Here is a 22,941-nt window from a genome sequence, read left to right on the forward strand (position 1 = left end):
TGATAGATACATATCTTCCAATTCGTTCTCGGTGGAAAATCTAACAATTAATTTATATTTTAAAAATATTTTTCATCATAAATGTTCCATTCTTGCAAATACTGTACTTCTGGCATTTAAAACTTTATAGATAATTTTGTCTGCAATAGTCTTTCAAACTGGCTGCATCTGTATCAAATTTGGGCCGATCAGTTGTGTACTATGGGAGATGACTGCAGCTCTTGTTTCAGATAACACACTGATCGATTAATTTAGCTTATGTAAGCAGATACGTTCGACTAATACATACATACATACATATCGATATTCATAGTAATTGATAAATCATAAATCTGATTACAGTTCCGACATCCTATAAGCCTGTTGTTTAATCATGTATGAATTTAATACTTGTGTACGTCAATTGATTACAGGAAAAACACGCAGGCATCTAAAAGTTAAAAACTGTAACAAACTTATTACAACTGCAGTGAATGCGAGACAACTACCAACAAATGTGCATATATATATTTATTAGAAACTAGAAATCAGATATTGCAATTCTTTTTCATTTTATGCAAAATGAAACTAATACACAAATCATTTTACAACGTTATTTTAACAATTTTGATCAAATATGCCGTCAATTCAGATGGATTAAGTTTGGATGAATTTGGTTATTACAAAAATATTGTTGTTGCAATTGACGATAGAACAGTACAGAACGATGTGCAAAACTACACGGATATTATAAAGGTATGCAAACTAGAATGTATCTTATGAGTCTATAATATGAAACTTTAAAACCAATATGACTTCAACAGATGGGAGTCCAAGACCTCTCTGACCTGCTTCATCATGCAACCAACGGAAGGTTTTCTATACAAAACGTAGACATTTTAGTCCCAGATCACTGGGATGTGGAGATTGATGGGAAATCCACATTGTATAAATTCAAACTCTTCTAATAAGCTTTAGAACCTTACTTAAAATGCTTTTAAAACTTTCAGTCAGTTTTATGAAGGAGCAGATTTTAAAATTTCACACACGTTTTCTCTTCCCTTCGTGGACAATCCGAACGCTTGGTGAGATAATAAACAGCGTATACCTATATAAAAAACTCTTCAATGTTACATGATATTTTTATAAGCAATTCATAAAAAATAAATTATCAGCGGATTTCCGGGTCACGACATGCAACTTCCATACAACTTTTTTGACTTTGGAGATTCAGGAAGTTATGGGCGTTTGGGGAAAGCGTTGCTTGCACAATTTGCTCGACTTCGATTTGGCGTTTGGTAATTTCCTTATAAGTTTTATTTCTTGGTAAAAGCACTAAATTAATAAATTAATTACACACTTCTTAGGGAGGAACATGGCTTTCCTGGAGACAACAAATTTCCTTATTACTGGAAACGTTTGCTTGGAACGGAATGGGAAGTTAACACTTGCACAGATGCACCAATTGAAGGAGTTTACAAAAACATGTAACAATGATCACGAAGTTATTTAAATCGGTATATAAACATTCTAGTAATTCTTTCCATTGTGTTTATTAAGATATGACGGTACTCCTTGTGGGCCAGATCCTGATGATGTTGACAATTTATACCCACCACCCAGCGATTGTCGATTTTTCCCAAATGCAAATCAGGTATCAGACTTATTTACTCTCGATCATGTAAATATTTTCTTACAAGAAAATTTAAATAATCTTTCAAGACAGCAAAATCATCTCTGATGAGCTACCATTATTTACCTACATTTGAAGCTTTCTGTAATTTTGATACACACGATCGGACTAAACCCACTCCACAAAATTACTACTGTCGCCATAAAAGTGTGATGGAAGTGATTGAGACTACGCCAGATTGGAAAATGGTGACAGAAGAAAATACCCCCAGTCTTGTCAAGTTCACAATTGTCAAAAAGTCTCCAAAACCCATGCTCTATATTCTTCTGGATTCTGGGTTCACGCAAGTACATATTTATTAACACGTAGTTTAATTAGTATGAGACTGTCTTATTAATTATTAATTATTCATCCTGAAAACAATGAAAAAGGTACCGGCACCAGTTCAAAGCCAAATTGCTTCTCGTCTTTCAACTTTTATCGAAGCTAGTGAGATGAGCAGTATTGTTGCTGGGCTTGGAGAATTTCCATCCACGAATCCTAGTGAAAGTTTTACTGAGGTTGTACCCTGGGCTCCAATTGGGAACTTTACTCAGGAATTTGTAACGTGAGGTCATACAAATTAAAAGTTTGGATGCCTATTGTTAGCTTTAAAAAATCTTGTATTTTAAATAGAGCATTTCACACAACATTTGGTTCTCAATCTGGATTCAAAGACTATGCTGGAGCATTACGAGAGCTTTTATTCTCATTTAACCAACGCAAGCATCCATCCGGGGCTGCAATTTTAATTGTCAAAATGAGCCCAGAACTAAATACAGGTAATCATTGCTCTAGATTTTAAATATTCTGCCAAACTTTAACTTAAGAGGTCCAATCGTACGGACCTCTAAAATAGATTCTACTTCATTTATATATGCAGGGGGTCTAACAATGGAAAGTCAAGTGATGATTCCTCTCTTGCTCGCTAACGTGAAAGTCTTTGCCGTGGAAGTGTATGGAAGTACAATCCACTCGGGAAATGCGCTAGAGCGAGTTGTCGAAAAGTCGGAAGGATTGCATTTGACTGTTTCGGAGCCATCCGATTTGCTAAAACCCTTTGACGATTTTTTGACTGAATTAGCAACCACGCTACAAACCCCATTCACGCGAAGCAAAAAATATGTTGTTGGGATGGATGAAATGGTTCGTCACAATAGGGCCGTGTGGCTCGAATCGACTTCTCGAATAACTCAGTTCGAAGTATTCGCCATGCCGTTGGCAGGAGGGTTTACTGACGTTAAGCTGTGGAATGGAACCGATGGAAATTACATAGATGTTGCGCTACAGGAGATGAAATGGGATTCTGCAGAAACGGTTCCATATGTTCGGAAAAACTTTTACTTTTCATCACCCGAAGAGGAAGAACCATTGGATGTGAGATTATGAAACGGAATTATCTAATATTTGTGCAACAAGTCCTAATTTTCCAAAATAATTTATACTTGACAGAATGTAAGATGGTCACGTGTCTCCATTGGGTGTGATTGGGGTGAATGCATAGCTCGTATCACCGTTTTGGTGCAAGTTGAAGACTTGGACTTAATCCCCAAAGATATCAAGCTCACAGTTACAACCTCAGCCATCAATGGCGTTGTCGACTTTTCAGAAGCGAACGCTGGGTCATACACCGGCACAGCTTTTGCCATTTATGCAAAAGTACTGATTTTTGAATAGTAAATCTTAGTCACATTTGTCAAAGATAATTTCAATTTGTGCGTTCTGTTAGTTGGAACAAGACGGAATTCCGTTCCAGTCAAGCCCGGGTCTTGTAGTGACTGCCGTAATATCCAGTCCCTACGCGCCAGGAATGCACGCGTGGTCTGTAGAACTTAAAGACGATGGAAGTGCGTCACCGGACATAACTACAAACGACGGCATATTCTCAGGAGAATTTCTCCCGGAGGTTACTGGCGACATGGTGGCATTTAATGGGATGTACGAAATCTTTGTCACTGCAAAATTTGCAAAATTTGTTGAGCCAACTGCACCCACTAAAATTAAGGACGACGTAGACGAAAGTCAAAGCTTTGCATCATTTTCCTCAATCGGGAGATTGTTCCCAGTGGATCAAGTACACATTGGGTGTGGGAGTGGTTACCTGGGTAATAAATTATTATTTAAGATGCAACATGCCGTAACTAAAACGGTTTCAAAATTTCAAGGTTGTTGGAGTAAAATTCCAGAAGAATTTTTTTTTATTAGCTCTAATCTCGAGAAGGACGTAGAGTTCGTCAATTTTCAGTTATTTGAGGTATGCACATGTATATTTAATAATTTATTCATTAACCAGAGCAATTAGTACTGTTTTGGTGAAAGATGATCAGATTTATTTATTGTAGGCGGTCCCCACAAGGATAATGGTATGAACCCCACTTCTTCGAAACTTAATAACCGGGTGGAATATTTATGCAATAATAATAATAATTAAATATACAGGATTTGGTGATAACTCCACTTGAGAACAATATGGTTAACCTACAATGGACCGATCCGCGAGTTAAAGACCCAAGGGGCCATCCAGGTATTGGTGATTCATAATACAAATTAAGCATTCATAAATCAATCAATGACCGATGAACTGTTTGAAAATAGTCCAAGTTGATTTTTATGAAATTCGACATCAGGATGAGGTTGATAAACTGTTATTCGACTTCGACCACGCTGAAAACATACCGCCAAATAAGGTGCCGAATACCCAACCACCAGGAAGGAGACAAAACGTCACTTACGATTTTGGCAGGGAAGCAAGTAGATATTATGCAATAAAAAGTATAACCACATCAACCGGCACCCCAGTAGTAAGAACTCGTAGTCAGATACTTATGTGTTTAGTGCAGAGATTCATGCTATATGAAATGTAAATGCATATTTGCCTGATAAAACTTGCAGTGGTCACAAATTTCCGTCATTGTGGGTGTGAATATTAAGACCATGCTAGATGCAAGCACCACTACGACAACTACAACAACTATTCGTCCCACAACCAGAACAACGCTACCGCCACGGACTACCTCGCCGGGTTCCACAATGACAGAAGGCGATACTACGAGTACGACAATCATAACCTCGACCACTCCGAACCCAAATAGCTCACCATCGCCAAGCCCCTCACCATCACCAAGCCCCTCGCCAACCCCACAGCCGTCGCCCTCACCAAGCCCACAGCCTACGCCCTCAACCACCACAGCTCCCCCCGCAACGTCCCCCTCAAAGTCCTCCGATACTCTTCAATCCTCCGTGATGGTCTCCCTAATCGGAATAGTTGCCACTGTTTTCATCAAGATTTATTAAACTAAACTACACATACGTACACGTAAATATGTATGTATGTAACTCTAGCTGCTGATTTATACGTACGTGGTACAGATCATTGTGAATTAATAAACATTTATGTGAAAGTTCCGACTTAATGTAAATATTTATATCTATGTACATAGGTTCTTGAATGTCGTATTTTATTAATTTTGTCATATCATCATTATTTGAAACCTTCTAAGATTTTTTTACGTTTAGGCTTAATAAATGGCACCTAAAAATCATGCCATCATTAGGTGGAGCTTAACTAACGAATTCAAGTTTTTGATATAAAATTACTGCGTCCAATGAAATGTGTGATTTTCTTCCCCTCCTACCAATGCGTATTAAAGAAATCGGTAACCTGTCTGATCATATCTTCGATGTCTTCCCAGACCCAGTCACCGTGACCGCCTTGGTAGACCGTGAAATTATTTGGAACACCCAACCCATCCAATTTTTCCTTTAGCAATGGCATTTGACTACTTGGCACCAGATAGTCGGCGTTTCCATAGAATCCGATTGTCTTGGTGGCCTCAGCAGTAACGTAGGTGATTGGACTTGCCGCCGTGTAGAGGTCTGGGCACTGCGTGTGTGTGCAGGGACCTACCAGGTTGAAGAATAAGTCCCACAATCCTGGCTCATTTGCATATCCAGAATCGCTGATATCCGTCGGCCCTACATGGCTCACAATGGCCTTGACATTTTTGGCTTCCCTGTCCCATGCATAGCCGTACAGCATGGCAAGATGACCTCCAGCACTGGATCCGATCAGGGCAAATGTTACATTGCGAGTAAAACTGGACTTGAGGAAAGACAAGGCTAAATGTATGTCCTCCAATTGTTTTGGAAATCCGGGGCTAGCATGGGTGCCTATCAAATTGGATATACTTAAGTTCAAAAGAGTGAATGTCTATGCAAATATTATCTTGCTTCTCTTCTTAAATACCTAATCGATACTCCATATTTGCGATGGCATAACTTGGAAAGGATGCCTGCATGAAGGGGACCCATCCGGCCATATCAGATTTTTGACCCCCACCCCAGGCACCTCCGTGAATAAGGACGATGATTTTTGTGATGCTTCCAAAATCCAAAGAGGGCAAATAAATATCCATAACTTGAGCAGGATCAGAACCATCGCCATACTGAACGTTGGGAACTTGTCCTGTAAAAGTTTGGATTGGCGAGGTACTTATTTTTGAAGTATGCGTGGAGAAAATATTTATTTGTGTAACACCGTGCATGCAATTCTTACCAGTTGCATACAGTATGCTTGCCGAAAAGAGTATGAAAGAAATGAGGAGACCGTGGGTTGCCATAATTTCTAAAGTTTGAAATTTTATAATGATAATATTCCCTTCAAGTTGTGCGTTGAACTATGAATTCTTCTTTCCGTATCTACTTTTTAGTACTCACAAAAGCAGAGTGTGTGTCCGAGTGTGGCAGGTGAATTGGATTGGATACGATTGTTTTAATATCTTATCGAGCTTACCTTCGTCAATTTTTTTTCTTTAGCACGTGTCATTTAACTTCAATGATTTTGTTTTTGCATAAGCTTTGTAAAATGTAGGAATAAATTGAATTGTATTTAGTTGAAGTGTTGATAATAATGAAGTGGTGGGTGTAGCTTTTATGTAGCTAAATATGTACATACAATGCGAATGTGACTGCTATTTATATTAATCTCAAGGTTTGCTAGTGTGACAACAGTTTACGTTTTTATTTATTCCGATTTGTATTTAAGTATCTCTCAATCATTCTCTTCCAAGATTTTAATGCTTTTGTATTTCCGGATAATTCCAGGAAGTTCTCCCGAACTTTTGTACATTTGATGTCGCGATCTAGGCAACATTATCCAATCAAAAATTTCATGAAAAGCATGACATCTACTTCGTCTCGTGAATGCAAGTAAATGAGGTGCATATTTTGCCTTTGGTAGAACATTCTTGCATTTAAGCGCCCTCAGAGAAATATCCCTTGGAATAGTGCCCTGGAATAATTTGATATTGCGATCTTCATGATCGTATTTAACTTGGTGAGACGAGCAGGTTTTAGAAGTTTTGTAATAATTTATGTAAGCGATCAAATCATTCTGAAGATAAAAGTAACAGGATGTTTATTACTAAAGAAAAATATCCAAATACTGGACGAATAATATCAACCTGGTTAAAATAGATTAAATTATCTCGAGTCATAGCAGCCATAAATATGAGTGTGTCGTACAAATTAAAATACAATGGTTATTTCGGAAGTACTTATTTACACATAATTAAAAAACTATCCTTCCAGAATTTGTATTAAACATCTTCTGTAATATCAAAGAGAGAAAGAGCGAATTGATTGTATGTATGCACTATATATATAAATATATATTGCAAATGAATGGCACTTTCGAAGGCAATGATTTGTGTAATACACTCTAACAACTCTTAATTCTAACATTTTCTTGAATCTTGTTATAACGAGATTAATCCTTAATTGTATAACCTACATAAATACTTGACAAATTAGACGGCATTGTTTAGTGAGATCCAGCTTCGTAAAATTCATAAGGCCGAAATTAAGCAAAGTCTATTTGACTTATTTAGGCATTTAACATCAAGCGCAATAAAAAGTAGCAAACAACGAATGGCTGTCTAACACTGTATTGGATAAATGAAGCACTGCTAGTTGCATCCTTCCATTTAGAACAAAAATCCATAGAACGGAATCCACTGGGGGGTTTTACCGGTCCTATGTCAGAATGTCTGCTCTCGGTCATATCAAGACGGAAGTTTTTGCTGGATGAGCGACACCCAACATCCTCAAAGAAATCCACACACTCTCCAAAAGTTTTAATTGACCATGTACCTCGCCCCCAAGTTTCAGGAATTTCTGTGCAGTTATCCGACAATTGGATGATCAATGAGTTTCCTGAGTAGTTTAGTTACATAAAATATTATTATAATTTCAACCCAAAATTGAGACAAATAATTTTAAAAATCAGGAATGCGTACCTTTAAATTTAATCTTATCAAAAATTGCAATCTGTTTTGCGCTTCGGTAAACAAAATCGGGCACTGGGGTCGGTGTGGGTCGAGTGTTGACAGGTAAGTCTTGATGGACATTTGATGAAACAAAGTTATTCAACTTGTCGCGGGTGAAATTTCCCGTTAAGTTTTTAAACGATTCGCCGTACTATGTAGCACACAATCATTAAATATTTTATCGCATTAATATTTCTGATTATTCGGTTTCTGTGGGTATTAAAAACTCACCAGCTCGTACAGTATTACAACGTCTTCACTGAAGGGGTTCATATCGGGTGAAACAATCTCACCAAAAGTGTACTTTGGAAATAGTTCTGCAACTCGTCTGAATACATTTCTCGCATCTGATCCATCCTATTTAAAAATGAATTTTCCATTTACTCGACCCACACAAGAATAAATCATGAAAGTGACATGGTTTTTTTACGTAATAGAGTTTGTTGTCTTACTTTAAAATATCCTATTATTGATGTTTCATGATAGTTGACAATAAGGTTGAGGTCCTCCGGTTCCTCCACCATTCTTGTTGCCGGTTTTGTATTCTTCTCCAACCATTGTAGCAATCCCTCCAAAGTAAACGTTTGTTGGGAGACGAATGTATCGGCATATTTAATCATTCTCCCGTATCTGAACAATCGCATAACTAGCGGAGCACTCCAGAGTGACTTGTCGCGGCAGGTATTTGGCGTTAGACCAAAGGTCTCTAAATTGTCACGGTATTTCGTCATGTTTACAGATGCAAATTTCATGTCGAGGTAATCTAGCATCCCGTTGTCGTGACCGACCTGTGCCGCCTGCTTGACGAATGAGGCGACTGGACACTGATTAGTATCTGATTTAAGTATTTAATTAAAATGTTATGAGATACATATGTAGATATTTTTAACTTTAACGTTTCTTACAGAATTGGACGAAAATTACGGACGTATTCTGGACGGCATCTATCAGCTCACTTGGACTCCAGTCATGCATTAAGATTGGCTTGATAAAGTGTGTATTCACTTTGACGAATGTTGCTATTCGTTCGACCGTCAAATTCTCATTCAAAGCGATTTGTATTTGACCAAACTGTAAGAAATGTAGTTTTGTAAATGTATGGAAAAGAATTAAGAAAATATCGAATTATGCACCTTCTGATTTACAACAACCGTGTCTTTCGAGTAGGCCGATCTTAAATCGGAATTTTGCACATCTGCAAAATCTATCCCTTGCAGGTCATCAGAATCTGCAGCAGTGTAAAAATATCGCCAGAGTTTCGGATCCTAAAATAGTTGAATATATAATAATTTCATAATTTCAGGGTAATGCTATTGATTATGGTTGGGTGTACTTGCAAAACCTACTTTGAAATAACCAACCACGCTGTATTTCTTGGTAGCAATAAAGGATGCCAAGTCAGGCCGAGTGGTAATAATCGTGAGTGATGGTTCTGCGTTCTTTCGAAGCCAATCCAGCATTTTTTCTACGGATCCTTGATATCCATAATCTTTCTTTAGCCCGTACCGATACAGAGTGAAAGTGGGGTTTCCAGAGCAGAAGGAGTACATAACTCTGATAACAAAAAGTTAAATTTCAAGTGACCAATTTGATTTTATAATTACATATTTGAGAAAATCTAATTATATATTTTAAGTTATATATGCATTTTCATACCCGAAATCTCGTATGGCACCTGGATCCCCTTTTCTATCAACCTTGAGAAAAGTTATATTCAATCTTTTATCATGTCCGAGGTCTTCCACGACAGACGCAACCCTTTCAAAGTCTTTCAAGCCAGGTTGTTCGCCTTCGCGACAAAATCCATCATCTGAAAAAGTCAAAATTATACACGACTGAAACAAAACAAAATGCAATTTTCGTCAATTTTTTTGTTTGTCTTACAATAAGCTGCAAATGTGAGAAGACTATAATCCACCCTCCAATGTACATCCTGTGGTATTGCAGAAATAATTTTGCCCAATGAACTGGGTGCAATCGCAAGAAGGAGAAAATAACCGACTATTATTGCGTAGTTATCCATAATTAAAAACTGAAAGGTGGTTCTAATTTCTAGTCACGTGGTTGGAAGCGCTATATGAAAATTTATGTGGTTATTAAATTACTTCCCTTCTGAATTGGTTTGCAGAATATATATGTCCTGCATGCTTGCACTTTTCTGCAGCTGCCGTCAAGGTTAAGGTTGTTGCTTGCTTGCTTGCGAATAAGCTGAACGGGGCCGGGAAAAATATTGATCCGGGATTTGTAGAGAAAGAGAAGCGAAAAGTAAGATTTGCCATGCAATCAAACGTATTTGTAAACGTGTTTGTTTGTCCACATTTAATGTATTCAATCATGAATGAGACATGTTTCGATTGACCATCTCTTAATTAATAATAGTTTAGCATGTTCAGTTATTGCAAACTTGGTTAAAATTTAAATGAATACTAATTCGTATGATTATCGACGTGAACCAGAGTTTCCTTCTGAGGATGAGTGAGCAGAGCTACAGTTGACGAGTAGTTGGGAATTGAGGAAGTGAGACTGTCTCATTTTTGAGGCAAGTTGAGATTTCATAAAATAAAATGCAACAGCTTGCCGTTATACATACTTGCAAAATAAATCAAGATAAATATTAAATATTACTTGGATTACTGCAAATTTGGGCTAGGCGTATTTTCAAAATCATATCAGTTACACCAAGTCTGGTTATGCACAACAAATAAAAATAGACCTTCTATAATTATGCATTTTTAGCAGCTTTGATTGTTTAAATAGAATGAATGAAAACGTAATTTCACGAAATATGAACTCAAAACTTGATAATTTAATGAAAGACATGCATGATTCAGAACAGATGAAAGTGTGTAACTTCAAGTAAATGCTTAGCTAGTTAAATTTATCCCATTTGTCAGTGAATGCATAGTCACTATTATTTTTCCATACGCTAATAATTCATGCTAATCATAAGTACTTATGTAACTTAATGACACACTGTTACATATTTCTGTCCTTGATTTCCACCCAGAATGCCAATTCCGCAGAAAAATTGGTCGTGTATGAATTTCATTGAATCCAAATATTGTCGGACCTTTTGTTCCTTACAATATTAAAATGATGACTGTGATTCAGAATTTATCCATTGTCAGGAGCTGCTCTTGTCCAGCCAGTCTGGGATTGAGTGCATATTATTATGATGACGAGGTAGCAGGTCAGTCCTGCGATGACGTGAGTTCAATACTAACCAAAATTTAGCTGCATTGCAATGAAGTTCAAGTCTCATCAACTCCTCATTTTGCACATGCGAATTTTAAAAATAGTAATTAGACAAATTTAAACCGGATAAAACTGGGTGGCTGTGTTATCGTAGATTAAAATAAAACTGTTCGGGTGACTTACTTAGTATTTTACCGTCGTGGAAATCGAGCGCTATGAAGGATACGAGTGAATTTGGTAAAGGTATTGCAATTTTACTTTAAAAAATTATAAGTGTATTTACATTTTCATAATATTACACTTGAAATTGATGCTGACGGATCTTTTGATTCAATTTTTGATTACAGAATAATTCAAAAAAGTAATAAGTTTTAAAATATCGGAATCAAACAAAGCATAAAAACGTAGATAGTCATGAAAAGATCAAAATCATGAACCCAACGTACATACTTTTGCAAGTTAATATTTGAAAGGTTTTTAAACTCCTTTCATTGTTATGTGAGTGAATTTGCATGAACATCGCACGATGAGAGTCCCATTGTCCAGCAATAATATCGTAATTATGCTTACTCAGCTAAACATGCAACAATGCTGTCTATTGTAAATTTAAATATCTATTCCAGCAAAGCGAGAAAATAGTACATAAATGTCTACGCCAGTGAGATTGATTGAGTCATTTTTAATTGCACTTAATAAATTGGGGTCCTTTCAAAATCATTAGAAATTAAAAATTCCTGAATATTAGGAAATTAAATTTGAAATATATTTATATATTTTCATAACCAGATGAATCCATGAAGACATCATGGCGCAAGAAAGCGCACAAACTGGTCAAGCGGCGACTCCCAATTATAGGATGGATTCGCCGCTACACAAAGAAGGACTTGATAAGCGATGCGATTGCTGGGATAACTGTTGGCCTAACCGTCGTTCCTCAGTCGATGGCTTATGCTGCGATTGTGGGACTTTCTCCCGAGGTGAATTTACATATATTTAAATTAAATCAATGTGGGAAACTTGTTTATTTGTTAAATTTATTTATGGACCAGTATGGACTGTACTCCTCCTACGTGGGAGTATTAACGTATATTCTGCTAGGAACATGTGCTCAAGCAACAATAGGACCAACTGCAGTTATGGAATTGCTCACGTTCCAAATTTGTGGACCTAATTATCCAGCTTGCGTAATTTTGACGGGATTTTACTCAGGAGTTTTCGAGCTTCTCTTAGCAATGTTAAGATTAGGTTGGTATAAATTCAGTATAAATTGATGCCAAGTTTATCTTACTTAATCGACATTGACATATTCATATTCTAGGTTGGATCGTTAGTTTCATATCTGAACCAGTTACAGTCGGGTTTACCGCAGGAGCCGCAATGACCATACTTTCATCACAGATTAAAAACTTTTTTGGCATCAAAGGTAGCAAAGGGAATGGATTTCTTGGCTACTGGAAAAAAGTTTTCTCCGATTACCCAACAATTAGCATGGCCGACAGTGTCATGGGAATTTGTGCCTTTGTCACATTGATCTTGCTCAAGGTATTGACAGAATCAATGGAAGTTGAAGTTGAAGGTTGATGATTTTATTTCATATTCCAGAAACTGAAGGATATAAAGCCGTCAGAAAACAAGTTTATTAAAACAACACTCTGGCTAACTTCATTGTCCAGAAATGTAATTGTTATCGTGGTCACGTCAATAATTGCGTGGGCATGGTCAGGGCACACACCATTCCAGCTCGTGGGAAATGTGCAGGGTGGATTTCCTTCAGGTTGGTGAGAGAATAAAAAAAGACAATGCAATGCGAGTAAAAAATAATGGATCTCATTTTTCCTTATTAAAAAAATTCAGTTGCACTGCCCCAATTTCGCCTCCCCGTCAAGCGTGTGGAAGATACTTATTACTATAATCTCAACAATCAGACTTATAATGAGACATCCATGCTGAATATGACAATAAGTACGGAAGGTGGTGACGATACCTACCTCTCCTTCATGGAATCATGTCAGCTCTTAAAAACCGGACCACTAGTAATCGCTCTAATTTCAATCCTTCAAAATGTCGCTATTTCGAAAGCATTTGGAGCCGGGGGAAAAGTTGATGCTACGCAAGTGAGATTTTTAGTCCAGCAGACTTTTAAGTGAAATCACATTGCTCAAAATATACTGAAATCGTATAACTTGAATTTAAAGTGCTCTACTATTCAAAATCAGCAATTATTTTACTCGATCCACAGGAGATGATTGCTTTGGGCGTGTCTTCTGTGTTGGGTGGATGTTGTAGCGCTATGCCAATCTCTGCAAGTTTCTCCAGATCAGCGGTGAATGATGCGAGTGGGGTCAGGACTCAAATGGGTGGATTGTTTGCAGGCAATTAGCTACAAATTGCGCATTGTTTTTTTTTATGAAAAACTTTTAGTGATAAATTTGATGTATTTGACATACATATGTAGGAATCTTGGTAATTCTCTCCCTTGGATTTCTCACCCCGTCGTTTTACTACATACCGAAAGCAAGTTTATCTGCCGTGATAATTGCAGCCGTGATGGTGATGATAGAGTATGAGAGTATCATTCCGATGTGGCGGATTTCAAGTGAGATTATATGTTTAATGAGATGAGTCATTTTAGAGACATATTTATGTACATTTTGTAAGGAATTATATTTGCCAATTCCAGAAATGGACGCCATCGCATGTTTAATCACCTTCGCATGCTCCTTATTCCTCGGAATGGAATACGGCATTGTGATCGGTGTGTGCATTTCGGTGGGTGGAATTCTGCTCAAATCCCTGAAACCTGAACTCACTCCGGAAATCAGGACGGACAGCAGAACTGGCATAAATTACCTGGTCATCACCCCGTCTAAATCGGGGATACACTTCCCGTCAATTGATCATGTTTCATCCACAATTCAGAAATTGTGCCTTAAACATAAATCTTGTCGCGTTATCGTGCTCAATTTTTGTCATTGGTCAAGTTATGATTATTCGGGAGCGAGTACTTTTGTTTCTTTGGTGAAGGGGATGAAGAAAAATGGGAGAATGCTTCTTTTTATGAATTGCAGTCCGGAGTGGGTGAAAGTGCTGGGATTGGCTGGACTGCAAAATGTACCAGCCATATCTGGCGACAAGGAGGAGGCAGACTTATCTGCGCACTTATCCAGGCTGGATAAAGAGGAGTTACAAGGAATAGATAGTCAAGCCATAGGGGTTTCAAACCGGACTGATAAATCTGTTGAGGGTGTAATTGCTGGTGTCATTTATACCGTGGGACAACCAACAGTAGATTTATGTCGTTATAGAAGTAAATGATTTAATAATTATCGGAAATATTAATATAATATCTTTAAGTTTAAAGTTTTTTAATTGGAAATAAATAAATACATCATCTAATTGTTGAGCATACTCTCGTCTCGTATATATAATATCATTCCATGATATTCGATTTTCTAATTACAATATAGTTTAGACATGTCGTACATATGTAAAAATTTGACGTATATAATTTACTTGTGAAACTGTGAAAGTAGACGTTACAATTTACTTGGTCAAGTATTTACATACATTTTTGGAGTACTAAGAATTATCATAAAACGATATTATTTTTAAATGCGAATGTTGTATGCAAGGGTTAAAACCCAGGTGCAGTGCAATGTAAGGGTTAAAAGCTAAAAATAATGTACGAACCTTTGTGTGCGACGTGAGTAAAAAAAATCCTGGATGTATTGACCCGGATTATTTCCAGCCCTAAAGAGTTACATATTTCCATGAAATGAATGTCTTAACACTAATCCATGAGTCCATGACAGGCATGCATGTTACTTGGTTGGGCAAATAATGGTTCTGATAAATTTTTAAGAAAAATCAGTATGCCTATAATAAGTCGATTGGTGAATGGAATTCGGCTAATCTTGCTGCGTTGACTGACTTGTCCAGTCTTTGACTTTCCATGTTTTCGTCGATATTTTTCTCACATTCACATATCTTTCAACACCAAAGCAGCCATTACATGCAACACGTTTTTAATATTTCCAGTGCTTTACTTAACTGAGTCATTGTTGGTTTAGACATCAACGGTTAAACACTGTCGAAACTATACACAAAACGCCATAAGATTTTTGTATTAGCACTTCTTTAACTCTGTTTCAATTCAAAGTAAAACTACTTCAAGCACATTTACACTTACAATTATGAACGCCATAATGGAGGAGACCATGGAGGGGGATTGTGAGGGGAATAATTCACTGAGTGAATATAGTGACTCGTTGATGGAGGATAATTTGGGAGGTTCTGGCGTTCATCCGGCGTTGCTAAATCCAGTGGTAAGGCATTTAAACTATAGAGATAATTACTGAATATATTTTTATCAATTTATAAATACGGTATAATATTATTATTATTTAAGCTAGCTTCTTTACAAGCTAGTTATGCCTGATATACATATTTGTATTTCACAGAGCATAATTTTCGTATAAATAGGTCACATAATCAAATAAATTAGATAATATGAATAGATAGTACTAGATACTTATTACACGTGTCATGTATATGTTTTGTAATTATGTAAAATTATGTATAACGAGTAGAATTATAATGTATATTTATCTTCAAATTTTAGATTCTGGACATAATTTTCGGATTCCGAACCATATCCGGACTCAAGAGGTGTCGCAGAGTTTGCCGAACATGGGAAAAAGTTGCCACCCCGATACTTGCCAAGAGGACGTATTTCTCTGTAAACAATTATTGCATTGAGTCCAAATCGACTGAAAAACCAATCTTACTTCGTCGCATTACTTGCGAAAGTGATAACTTTGGCAGCGAGACGAATGAGCATGACTTTTTTGCATTTGCTAATCAACGAGGAGAAAGTGTTCATGAACTTAAGTTGTATGCAAACTCTGACTTTTTATCCAGCTTCACAGGCTCGCTCTCCACTCGAAATAGATTTCCAAACTTGAAAAAAATTGTGATATGTGAAAGAGACTTTGAGTTTGATGAAAGCGTGGACTTTTCTACTCCTCGGTTTGATCCTTTATTGTCAAACGAGCTTGCAAATATGTCAAACATTCGGTGCATAGAAACCCATGTGGAAGAAATGAGCAGATCGAGAGATGTTTATCACGCAAATGTGCAAAAGTTGATAAGAATGTCGCCAAACTTGGAAGTGTTGAAGATTACTGATCATTTTTACCCTGACTTGACAACCTGTGGCAAACTAAAGACATTGGAATGGACTGGAAATCCAATATCACTGAAGGATGACATTTTTGGAAATGATGACCTTGTTGAAGTGTAAGGATTTATTTTTATATTTAATTTATCTATTTTGACATCTTTCCATCCTTTCATGTTGAAGTTTACAATGATTTTTCAAACGGTTTTGAGGACTAGATTTTTTTTAAACTACGCAGTTTTGTTTACACTCTATATATTTAATTGAATTGCAGGCGGTGCATTTAGCTCAAAGTCATTGTCTTATACTAATTTTATAAATAATTGAATTTCAGGGGGATTGAGGACAACTTTAGCTTGGCGAAATTTTTCAAAATGACGGAACAGGTGAAAAATTCTCTCCAAAAATTGGTAATTTCATCGTCCACGGACTTGTTCATCTCAATGGAGCTCCCCACAATTGAGGTAAAAGCCTATATTAACTATTAATTAATACTAAATAACCAACCTACTACCCCATTACTACCCCATTAATTAATAGTAACCTAATTCTAACCATTAATTAACTACATTAATTAATAAGTAAATGACCAACTAATTAACTAAGACTAACTTAATTAACTTAATTGACTAACTAACTTATTAATTATTAAATTCTCACGCAGGTCGAGGATCATTCCTTCAGTTTTCCCTATTTCCCCAACCTTACAGAATTTTGTTTCGACTCTGTAAATTTGTACGAAATCAAATTTGAGCATGCAACGCAGAAACAGCTACCGTCCTTACGAAAACTAAGGCTGTGTGAAAACGACCATGGGATGCGAAAATTCTTGGACGGCACAATTTTCAATATCTCGACCTGCTGGCGAAGTGTGGAAAGCCTTTCACTGGGTCAACTTTTCTACGACGAGTCAGACTATTCAGCACAATTGTTTCCCAAGATTGGCCAAATATTTCCAAACCTGATTCACTTGGACGTGACCATCTGCAATGGGAGTGGCGCAGGAACGCAGCTACTCGACTCTTGCCTCGTCTCTTTATCGAAATGTTTCAAGAAGCTGGAAAATTTGACAATTCGATTGGACTGGCAAATCACTTTACCAGAATTAATTTATGTTACGTCTCTCCCATTCTCCGGTAAGTTAATATTTGGCAGAAATATTTTATAAAATACTACATTTTATACAATGTACTTTTTTTTAATTGTGTACAGTTGGAATAATTTTTGTTGAATTTTACAGGGCTAAAAACTCTCAAACTTGTCAACTGTAATTTTAATCAGGCTTCTGTGAAGGATGAGGGGTATGGAAAATTGTGCAACGGATTATCGCCCGTCATACCCAATATTACTTTGCAGGGATTCGTATATGAGGTAAATTTCCTTCCGTATTCTTTCACTTGACATAAGTACGTACCTAATTTATCGCAGTTTTTAATGAAACGCTTTTGTTAAAATTTTATTTAGTTTAGTGGAAGCAGTCTTCCCAAGATGCACAAATGGATTGAGGAGCACAAAGGAAATATTATTTTTCTGCATTAAGTAACGACTTTGTAATGATATTTCATAAATGTACCATTTTTGTACTAAAACGATATCCATAACGTAAAGAATCTGCATACATATTTTTTAATATATAATTTTATAATTTTATAAATAATTTTAATACATAAATACTGTAAGATTCCCTAACCGTTGGTGTTAATAGCACTATGAATGTGTAAATAAATTGTACTGGAGGTTAAATAATGCGTCGTAAATATATGTATACCTACAATTAGTATTATATAGTTATGTCCATATATGTACATTTACATTTTTAATCAAACTGGATACATTAGGCAAACCTTCAAATTACATAGATTTTGTAGATGTGGATATTCTTTGAAGGTGTAAATATGTATTTTAAAATAATTTATAAGCTTTTTAAAAGTTGTTTATACAAAATAATTACCTGTTAAATTATTTAATATATTCATATTTTAAATAAAACATTTTAAAATCTAAAATCATGTCTACTCGCTTAAAATTTTTTTAGTACCAATGATGACAAATTGTCAGTGGCAATACCATAAAATAAAGGATTATAGGTTTCTGATGGAATCAAGAATACAAACACATACATCCATACCTTGCATATGTATATATTATAGATATTATTCCTTTTTAGTATACCTTAAAGCATTATATTTATATTTATGGAATAAATTTTAGAAAGTAATGTTGAAGAACAGAGGTACGATTTTAGATGCGCATAATTTTTCCTTAGATTTGCCTTATTTGATTAGTTAACCAAGTTATTATTGAATTTGTATTTCTTTATCGACTTTCGCAGTGGTTATGTGAATACGTGGCTTTGCAAAGTCACCTTTGTATGCAAAAACAAATTCACGTGTATAATAATTGCTCAATTTTAAAAGTTGTGTAAATAAAATTTAGCTTGTCTAAGGCAAAAAAATCATAATTTAGAATTTGACTACACACACGTATGCATAACAATGTCAATATTTACAACACTAAAATGAACTACTGCTCACAATAGCTTGGCGAACATAATGCTTCGGAATTCCCAAAAACAAATTAATCGTTGTCGTCGCAATTATGGAAAAAAACTGAAACTTTGTAGACCTTAACATTGCATAAAACTTGAACTCGTTCAGCCCTCCATAAATCGTGACATTTCGCATCGCTCTCAGCTTCTTCTTGTAATATATTCTTGTCTATCGATTCGCAATTTGAACACCTGCAAGTTTCCACAATTTCAACAGCATTTCCGAGAAATCGTTCATCTTATAGGGGTAAAACATGAGCAAGTTGATCGCTGTAAAGGTTAGGATTACACCACCAAAAATGTACCAGTACAAATAAATCGGCACGACGCCGAAACCTATGACAGCTCCGTAGTTGAACAGGGCCTGGACCCACAACCCAAGTCCCATCAAGATGAATGTCACTGTTTCTTGAAAATTGCAATTTCCTCGAAGTAAAATCGCATATGAGGAGTAAATTCGGATGAGTTTGCTCAAATTTATGGGTACTCCATTTCCACTGAGTTGAATCAAGCTTTCAAACACGTTGCAAGAAAATCGGAGTGCAGACAAGAATATTATGATGACGAGGGCAAGAGACGTCGAAACGTGTACGACTAAAGGAATTATCACTAGGAATCGTAATAACAGGTTGGGGATCGAATTATGAAGAAACGTGTCCAATTTCCACGTGGGGAATGCCCGATCGACAAGACGCAAGAGATGATAGAATGGATCCTTGTGCAAATATACACCGCCGAAAGTGACGGAAGGGGTTGACACTCCGAGAAATATGACAATCATGGAACAAACATGGTTGTCCAAATTGAAAATAAATGTAGATATTCGTGAACCTAGTTCTGGAGGTTTTGATTTGATCGAAAATGATGAATATGCTTTTTGTAGTTTTGTAGAGAATGGTACCAAGTTGTTAAGCACGAGGACATATTCAGCTCCATACGATAGGAGGCAAAAGTCTACGCTGGACTGATACATTCCCATGATTACTCCACCCACAAAAATTACGATGTGTGAAAATTGAAGAAATCCATCCTGGACAAAGAGTTGTCGCACGAGGAGGAAAATTGCAGTAAACGTGTTAAGAAATGCAATAAAGACAGAAAGGTGCCAGACCATGAGTTTTGGTCGGGCCGAGGTAAAGACGAATTTCTGAGACGTGGGGTTCCAGCAAATGGGGATGGGTGGGAGTGGTTTGACAAATATGGCGAGAATGTTGGCAGATTTGGTGAGAATGGGATTCCTGAAGGATGGGGTGTCCATGGAACGGTTTAATGTATCTACTTGTCCACTGTACAAAAGTAAACTCGCACAGTGAGACGTTTGAAAGACGTGGGTTCAGGAAATGTATAAATTATTCCAAGAATTCCAGCAAAAATAGTCTTACTCGAGATAAAATGTGTCACGGCTAAGGCAAAAAGTAATTGGGTTTTAATTTGGCGAAGGTACAATGTTATTGGCTGGTTTGTACATACATTGTGATTGTAAAAATAATACTTAAAGTCAACTGGTTATGGCCCCAATACTGAAAATACATGCATCATTGTAATCAATACAAGCTTTGGCCAATAATGCTACCAATTTGTCCTAATTTAATTATGCATATTTTAGTTTTTTTTAGTTCTAACTTTAAAATGCGATAATCCAGTACTAGATTAAGAAAGGTTAAAAAGGTTAAAAAAAGAAAGCTAATAACTTACAGGTTTGATATAGCCCGAGTCAGACTTAGGATTATCACTCAATCCGACTTTTGTTGCATGAAATATTATTGTAAATGCATATCAATAAATTTAATAAATAGTGATTTTGCATATTTCAATTCATATTCTTGGATTAGTACCAATTAGCGACTCCTATATTTCAGCTTTCGTTGTACGAGTTTTAAAAATGGATATGGGTCACCCCCAAGGGCCCATTCAGATGAAAATTTTTACAGTTTCACTTTATATTCTTTCATTAGAAACCATTATGTACATAAGCCCTGACTCTGACTAACGATTTTAAAGAAAAGTGAATTTTAATTCCGCTTCTGCAATCATGAAATATAGAAACCAAGAAATTTTAAAAACTTTACATGAAACAAGCATTTTTGTAGTTTTTAGTCGTTTTTAATTAATCTTACGATATTTTTTGCCTTACAAATATGCACACAACGTTAAATAGTAAATAAAAAATGTAAGTACATTACTACTGAATTTTATCCAAAAATATTGTTCGCATTGCACAAAAGTTGTATCTTTTGACAAAGCAGGGAAAGTTGGAGACGGTTGCAACCCTCGAGAAATAGGGCGCAAAGCTTATTTGGCCGCAACTCTCCTCTAATCCAACCAATATATTTGGCAATATTGGTATGCAAGGTCAGCATAGAGCCTAAATTAACATGAAAACAAATTAGCCACAGGGACAACAGTACAATTATGTTGTTTTTTGTACCCGTCGCTCTGCACGGTGGTACTGCTGCTGCCCGACTAACAATGCCGACTTGAATTCTCGACCCAGTCACAACAACAGGGGACCCTGAATCACCCTAAAAGTATAACACACTTATCCATTATCATCATTAAATATATATTAATTAATAACGTTTTAGAACTCCTTAATGCTCAAAATTATGTAAATTATGTTTATTAAATAAATTAGCATCATCACTTGGCAAATTGTTCTTCCATCTTCTTCATAGCCGAGACATAGTTGATAGCTAATGGGAAGTTGTGGTGTACGGCATCTTTCGACATTGGTTATGGGAATATCTACCCATTGGAGGGAAGGTGAGGGTTCTCCATTCTCAACTCGGATCCCTGGACTCGTAATATCAAATATTTATATTATTCCCACCCCATAAATTTTAGAGTCCTTACCCCATCCGGCTATTCGACACAAAGTGGCTTCCTCCGGTTCTTCGTCTGCCAGAGTGACCACTCCCACCGTTTCGCTCAAGGTTACGGGCGACGATAACTAAAAAAAATTGTGATACGTGGTGAGCTCATTACCACTGTTTTTACAGGTTTAGAATGATACCACAAGGATGGAGATGTCGTTGGCCAAAGTGATCGGGTTGAACAGGGGATGTTGTCTGATTTGTGATACAGTTCGAGTTTCTCCGCCCGACCCTGATTCTAATGACCCAACCCTTACTGACAATAATTTAGGTTTTGCAATAAAAGTGCAGTGCCTGTGATTTGAAAATGTTGCAAATAAAATGGGAAACATTTGAGTATCGAAGTCGGTACCCTAAACTCACGCTGCTGTGATAACTTCTCGATCCGAGATCAATGAACCACCACAAATGAAACGATTCAAAACAAGAACTGCGACTTGGTAAGGAAATTGACCCAAAGTTGCGGCATCCCCTCCCTGAATTTTCGGCGTATTGAGTAAAGACTGTGTTTCACTGGTGTTTTAGGAGGCTGAATATTTATAAATCACCATAAAAAGGACTGATTTTAAAATTGTTGGTTAATTTATTAAACATAACTCACCGGACTTTTGGGAATAAAATAGGACCGAAATAATAACGGAAATAAATGATAATCTTCGTTGCATTGTATGGAATTGTAGAAAAATACTTAATGGTAAGCTGTGGATGGTTGTATGGGTTGATAAATATTTGGATATTTCGGTCGGTTTATATAGTACAAATTTGTATTTGATAGATATGTGTAAGACAATTTCAACCCGGAAATCCTTAATGATATACATACATATGTACACATGTATTAGACTTTCGCATTATAATACGGTTAAGTTCCTTAAAAATATGAAGCTTGAAGGTTATATCTGTATTTTAGAAAAGAGCAGTCTCATTATTGTAGCAGATTGTGGTTAAGAATGAATGAATTCATAACAATGAACAAATTTCTACAATTATGAGTAGTTTAAAAGGTTAACTTCCGTTTAATGCAGATTTAAACCTGCCTGAAATTTCAACGGGATTACATACATTCATCAGTGTTCCAGATGACCTCCAAATTTGCTATGGGTTACATGTTATTTGATGTTTTTCAAGGCTCTAAATGCATGCGTACGTACGTACATATGTAATTGGGA

The 22,941-nt window shown here is 36.4% G+C and overlaps 6 protein-coding genes across 6 annotated transcripts; 3 read left to right on the forward strand and 3 right to left on the reverse strand.

The window, feature by feature from the left end:
* Positions 1-447: 447 nt before the first annotated feature.
* On the forward strand, positions 448-5,064 carry LOC110863328. The gene is made up of 17 exons (XM_022112612.2): positions 448-735; positions 804-925; positions 990-1,064; positions 1,155-1,277; positions 1,347-1,466; positions 1,540-1,633; positions 1,702-1,959; positions 2,044-2,219; positions 2,288-2,433; positions 2,535-3,028; positions 3,104-3,310; positions 3,381-3,756; positions 3,817-3,905; positions 3,994-4,014; positions 4,091-4,175; positions 4,247-4,452; positions 4,544-5,064. The coding sequence occupies exons 1-17, from the start codon at positions 562-564 to the stop codon at positions 4,943-4,945; spliced, it is 3,168 nt and encodes a 1,055-aa protein (XP_021968304.1). The 5' UTR covers positions 448-561; the 3' UTR covers positions 4,946-5,064.
* A 24-nt stretch (positions 5,065-5,088) lies between these two features.
* Positions 5,089-6,384, reverse strand: LOC110860613 (esterase LipQ). Its single transcript, XM_022109687.2, has 3 exons — positions 6,207-6,384; positions 5,898-6,116; positions 5,089-5,821 (listed from the first exon to the last, which is right to left on the reverse strand). The coding sequence occupies exons 1-3, from the start codon at positions 6,268-6,270 to the stop codon at positions 5,283-5,285; spliced, it is 822 nt and encodes a 273-aa protein (XP_021965379.1). The 5' UTR covers positions 6,271-6,384; the 3' UTR covers positions 5,089-5,282.
* Positions 6,385-7,038: 654 nt separating this feature from the next.
* Positions 7,039-10,192, reverse strand: LOC110863337 (protein disulfide-isomerase). Its single transcript, XM_022112622.2, has 9 exons — positions 9,862-10,192; positions 9,634-9,787; positions 9,324-9,531; positions 9,111-9,242; positions 8,883-9,048; positions 8,430-8,812; positions 8,209-8,334; positions 7,948-8,128; positions 7,039-7,864 (listed from the first exon to the last, which is right to left on the reverse strand). The coding sequence occupies exons 1-9, from the start codon at positions 9,998-10,000 to the stop codon at positions 7,536-7,538; spliced, it is 1,818 nt and encodes a 605-aa protein (XP_021968314.1). The 5' UTR covers positions 10,001-10,192; the 3' UTR covers positions 7,039-7,535.
* Positions 10,193-11,144: 952 nt separating this feature from the next.
* Positions 11,145-14,580, forward strand: LOC110863349 (sodium-independent sulfate anion transporter). The gene is made up of 9 exons (XM_022112633.2): positions 11,145-11,415; positions 11,959-12,149; positions 12,222-12,417; positions 12,491-12,714; positions 12,775-12,946; positions 13,027-13,286; positions 13,412-13,544; positions 13,628-13,768; positions 13,853-14,580. The coding sequence occupies exons 1-9, from the start codon at positions 11,388-11,390 to the stop codon at positions 14,485-14,487; spliced, it is 1,980 nt and encodes a 659-aa protein (XP_021968325.1). The 5' UTR covers positions 11,145-11,387; the 3' UTR covers positions 14,488-14,580.
* Positions 14,581-15,185: 605 nt separating this feature from the next.
* On the forward strand, positions 15,186-18,220 carry LOC118433790. The gene is made up of 6 exons (XM_035846034.1): positions 15,186-15,497; positions 15,794-16,470; positions 16,686-16,815; positions 17,016-17,487; positions 17,592-17,722; positions 17,816-18,220. Exons 1-6 carry the CDS (start codon positions 15,366-15,368, stop codon positions 17,888-17,890), a joined length of 1,617 nt encoding a protein of 538 aa, XP_035701927.1. The 5' UTR covers positions 15,186-15,365; the 3' UTR covers positions 17,891-18,220.
* Positions 18,221-20,978: 2,758 nt separating this feature from the next.
* LOC110863357 (trypsin beta) lies at positions 20,979-22,293 on the reverse strand (the record flags this gene model as incomplete). Its single annotated transcript, XM_022112647.2, has 6 exons — positions 20,979-21,264; positions 21,328-21,421; positions 21,544-21,692; positions 21,753-21,849; positions 21,913-22,066; positions 22,136-22,293. Coding segments are annotated over 6 exons (825 nt in total), but the record flags the coding sequence as incomplete, so codon positions are not given.
* Positions 22,294-22,941: the final 648 nt, after the last annotated feature.

The sequence above is a fragment of the Folsomia candida genome, unplaced genomic scaffold, assembly GCF_002217175.1.
Source record: "Folsomia candida strain VU population unplaced genomic scaffold, ASM221717v1 Fcan01_Sc001, whole genome shotgun sequence".
Lineage (NCBI taxonomy): Eukaryota > Metazoa > Arthropoda > Collembola > Entomobryomorpha > Isotomidae > Folsomia > Folsomia candida.

Excerpts from the sequence above, each read along its gene's own strand:
- LOC110863328 (XM_022112612.2), top strand. The coding sequence starts at position 562 with ATGAAACTAATACACAAATCATTTTACAACGTTATTTTAACAATTTTG. Across the intron at positions 926-989 it reads ATTGATGGGAAATCCACATT|TCAGTTTTATGAAGGAGCAG; the intron begins GTATAAATTCAA and ends TAAAACTTTCAG. Across the intron at positions 1,278-1,346 it reads CGACTTCGATTTGGCGTTTG|GGAGGAACATGGCTTTCCTG; the intron begins GTAATTTCCTTA and ends CACACTTCTTAG.
- LOC110860613 (XM_022109687.2), bottom strand. The coding sequence starts at position 6,270 with ATGGCAACCCACGGTCTCCTCATTTCTTTCATACTCTTTTCGGCAAGC. Across the intron at positions 6,117-6,206 it reads AAGCATACTGTATGCAACTG|GACAAGTTCCCAACGTTCAG; the intron begins GTAAGAATTGCA and ends AAACTTTTACAG. Across the intron at positions 5,822-5,897 it reads AAATATGGAGTATCGATTAG|GCACCCATGCTAGCCCCGGA; the intron begins GTATTTAAGAAG and ends CCAATTTGATAG.
- LOC110863337 (XM_022112622.2), bottom strand. The coding sequence starts at position 10,000 with ATGGATAACTACGCAATAATAGTCGGTTATTTTCTCCTTCTTGCGATT. Across the intron at positions 8,813-8,882 it reads CGTAATTTTCGTCCAATTCT|ATACTAATCAGTGTCCAGTC; the intron begins GTAAGAAACGTT and ends TACTTAAATCAG. Across the intron at positions 8,129-8,208 it reads TTGTAATACTGTACGAGCTG|TACGGCGAATCGTTTAAAAA; the intron begins GTGAGTTTTTAA and ends TGTGCTACATAG.
- LOC110863349 (XM_022112633.2), top strand. The coding sequence starts at position 11,388 with ATGAAGGATACGAGTGAATTTGGTAAAG. Across the intron at positions 12,418-12,490 it reads CTTAGCAATGTTAAGATTAG|GTTGGATCGTTAGTTTCATA; the intron begins GTTGGTATAAAT and ends TTCATATTCTAG. Across the intron at positions 13,769-13,852 it reads TCCGATGTGGCGGATTTCAA|AAATGGACGCCATCGCATGT; the intron begins GTGAGATTATAT and ends TGCCAATTCCAG.
- LOC118433790 (XM_035846034.1), top strand. The coding sequence starts at position 15,366 with ATGAACGCCATAATGGAGGAGACCATGGAGGGGGATTGTGAGGGGAAT. Across the intron at positions 15,498-15,793 it reads CGGCGTTGCTAAATCCAGTG|ATTCTGGACATAATTTTCGG; the intron begins GTAAGGCATTTA and ends TTCAAATTTTAG. Across the intron at positions 16,471-16,685 it reads AATGATGACCTTGTTGAAGT|GGGGATTGAGGACAACTTTA; the intron begins GTAAGGATTTAT and ends ATTGAATTTCAG.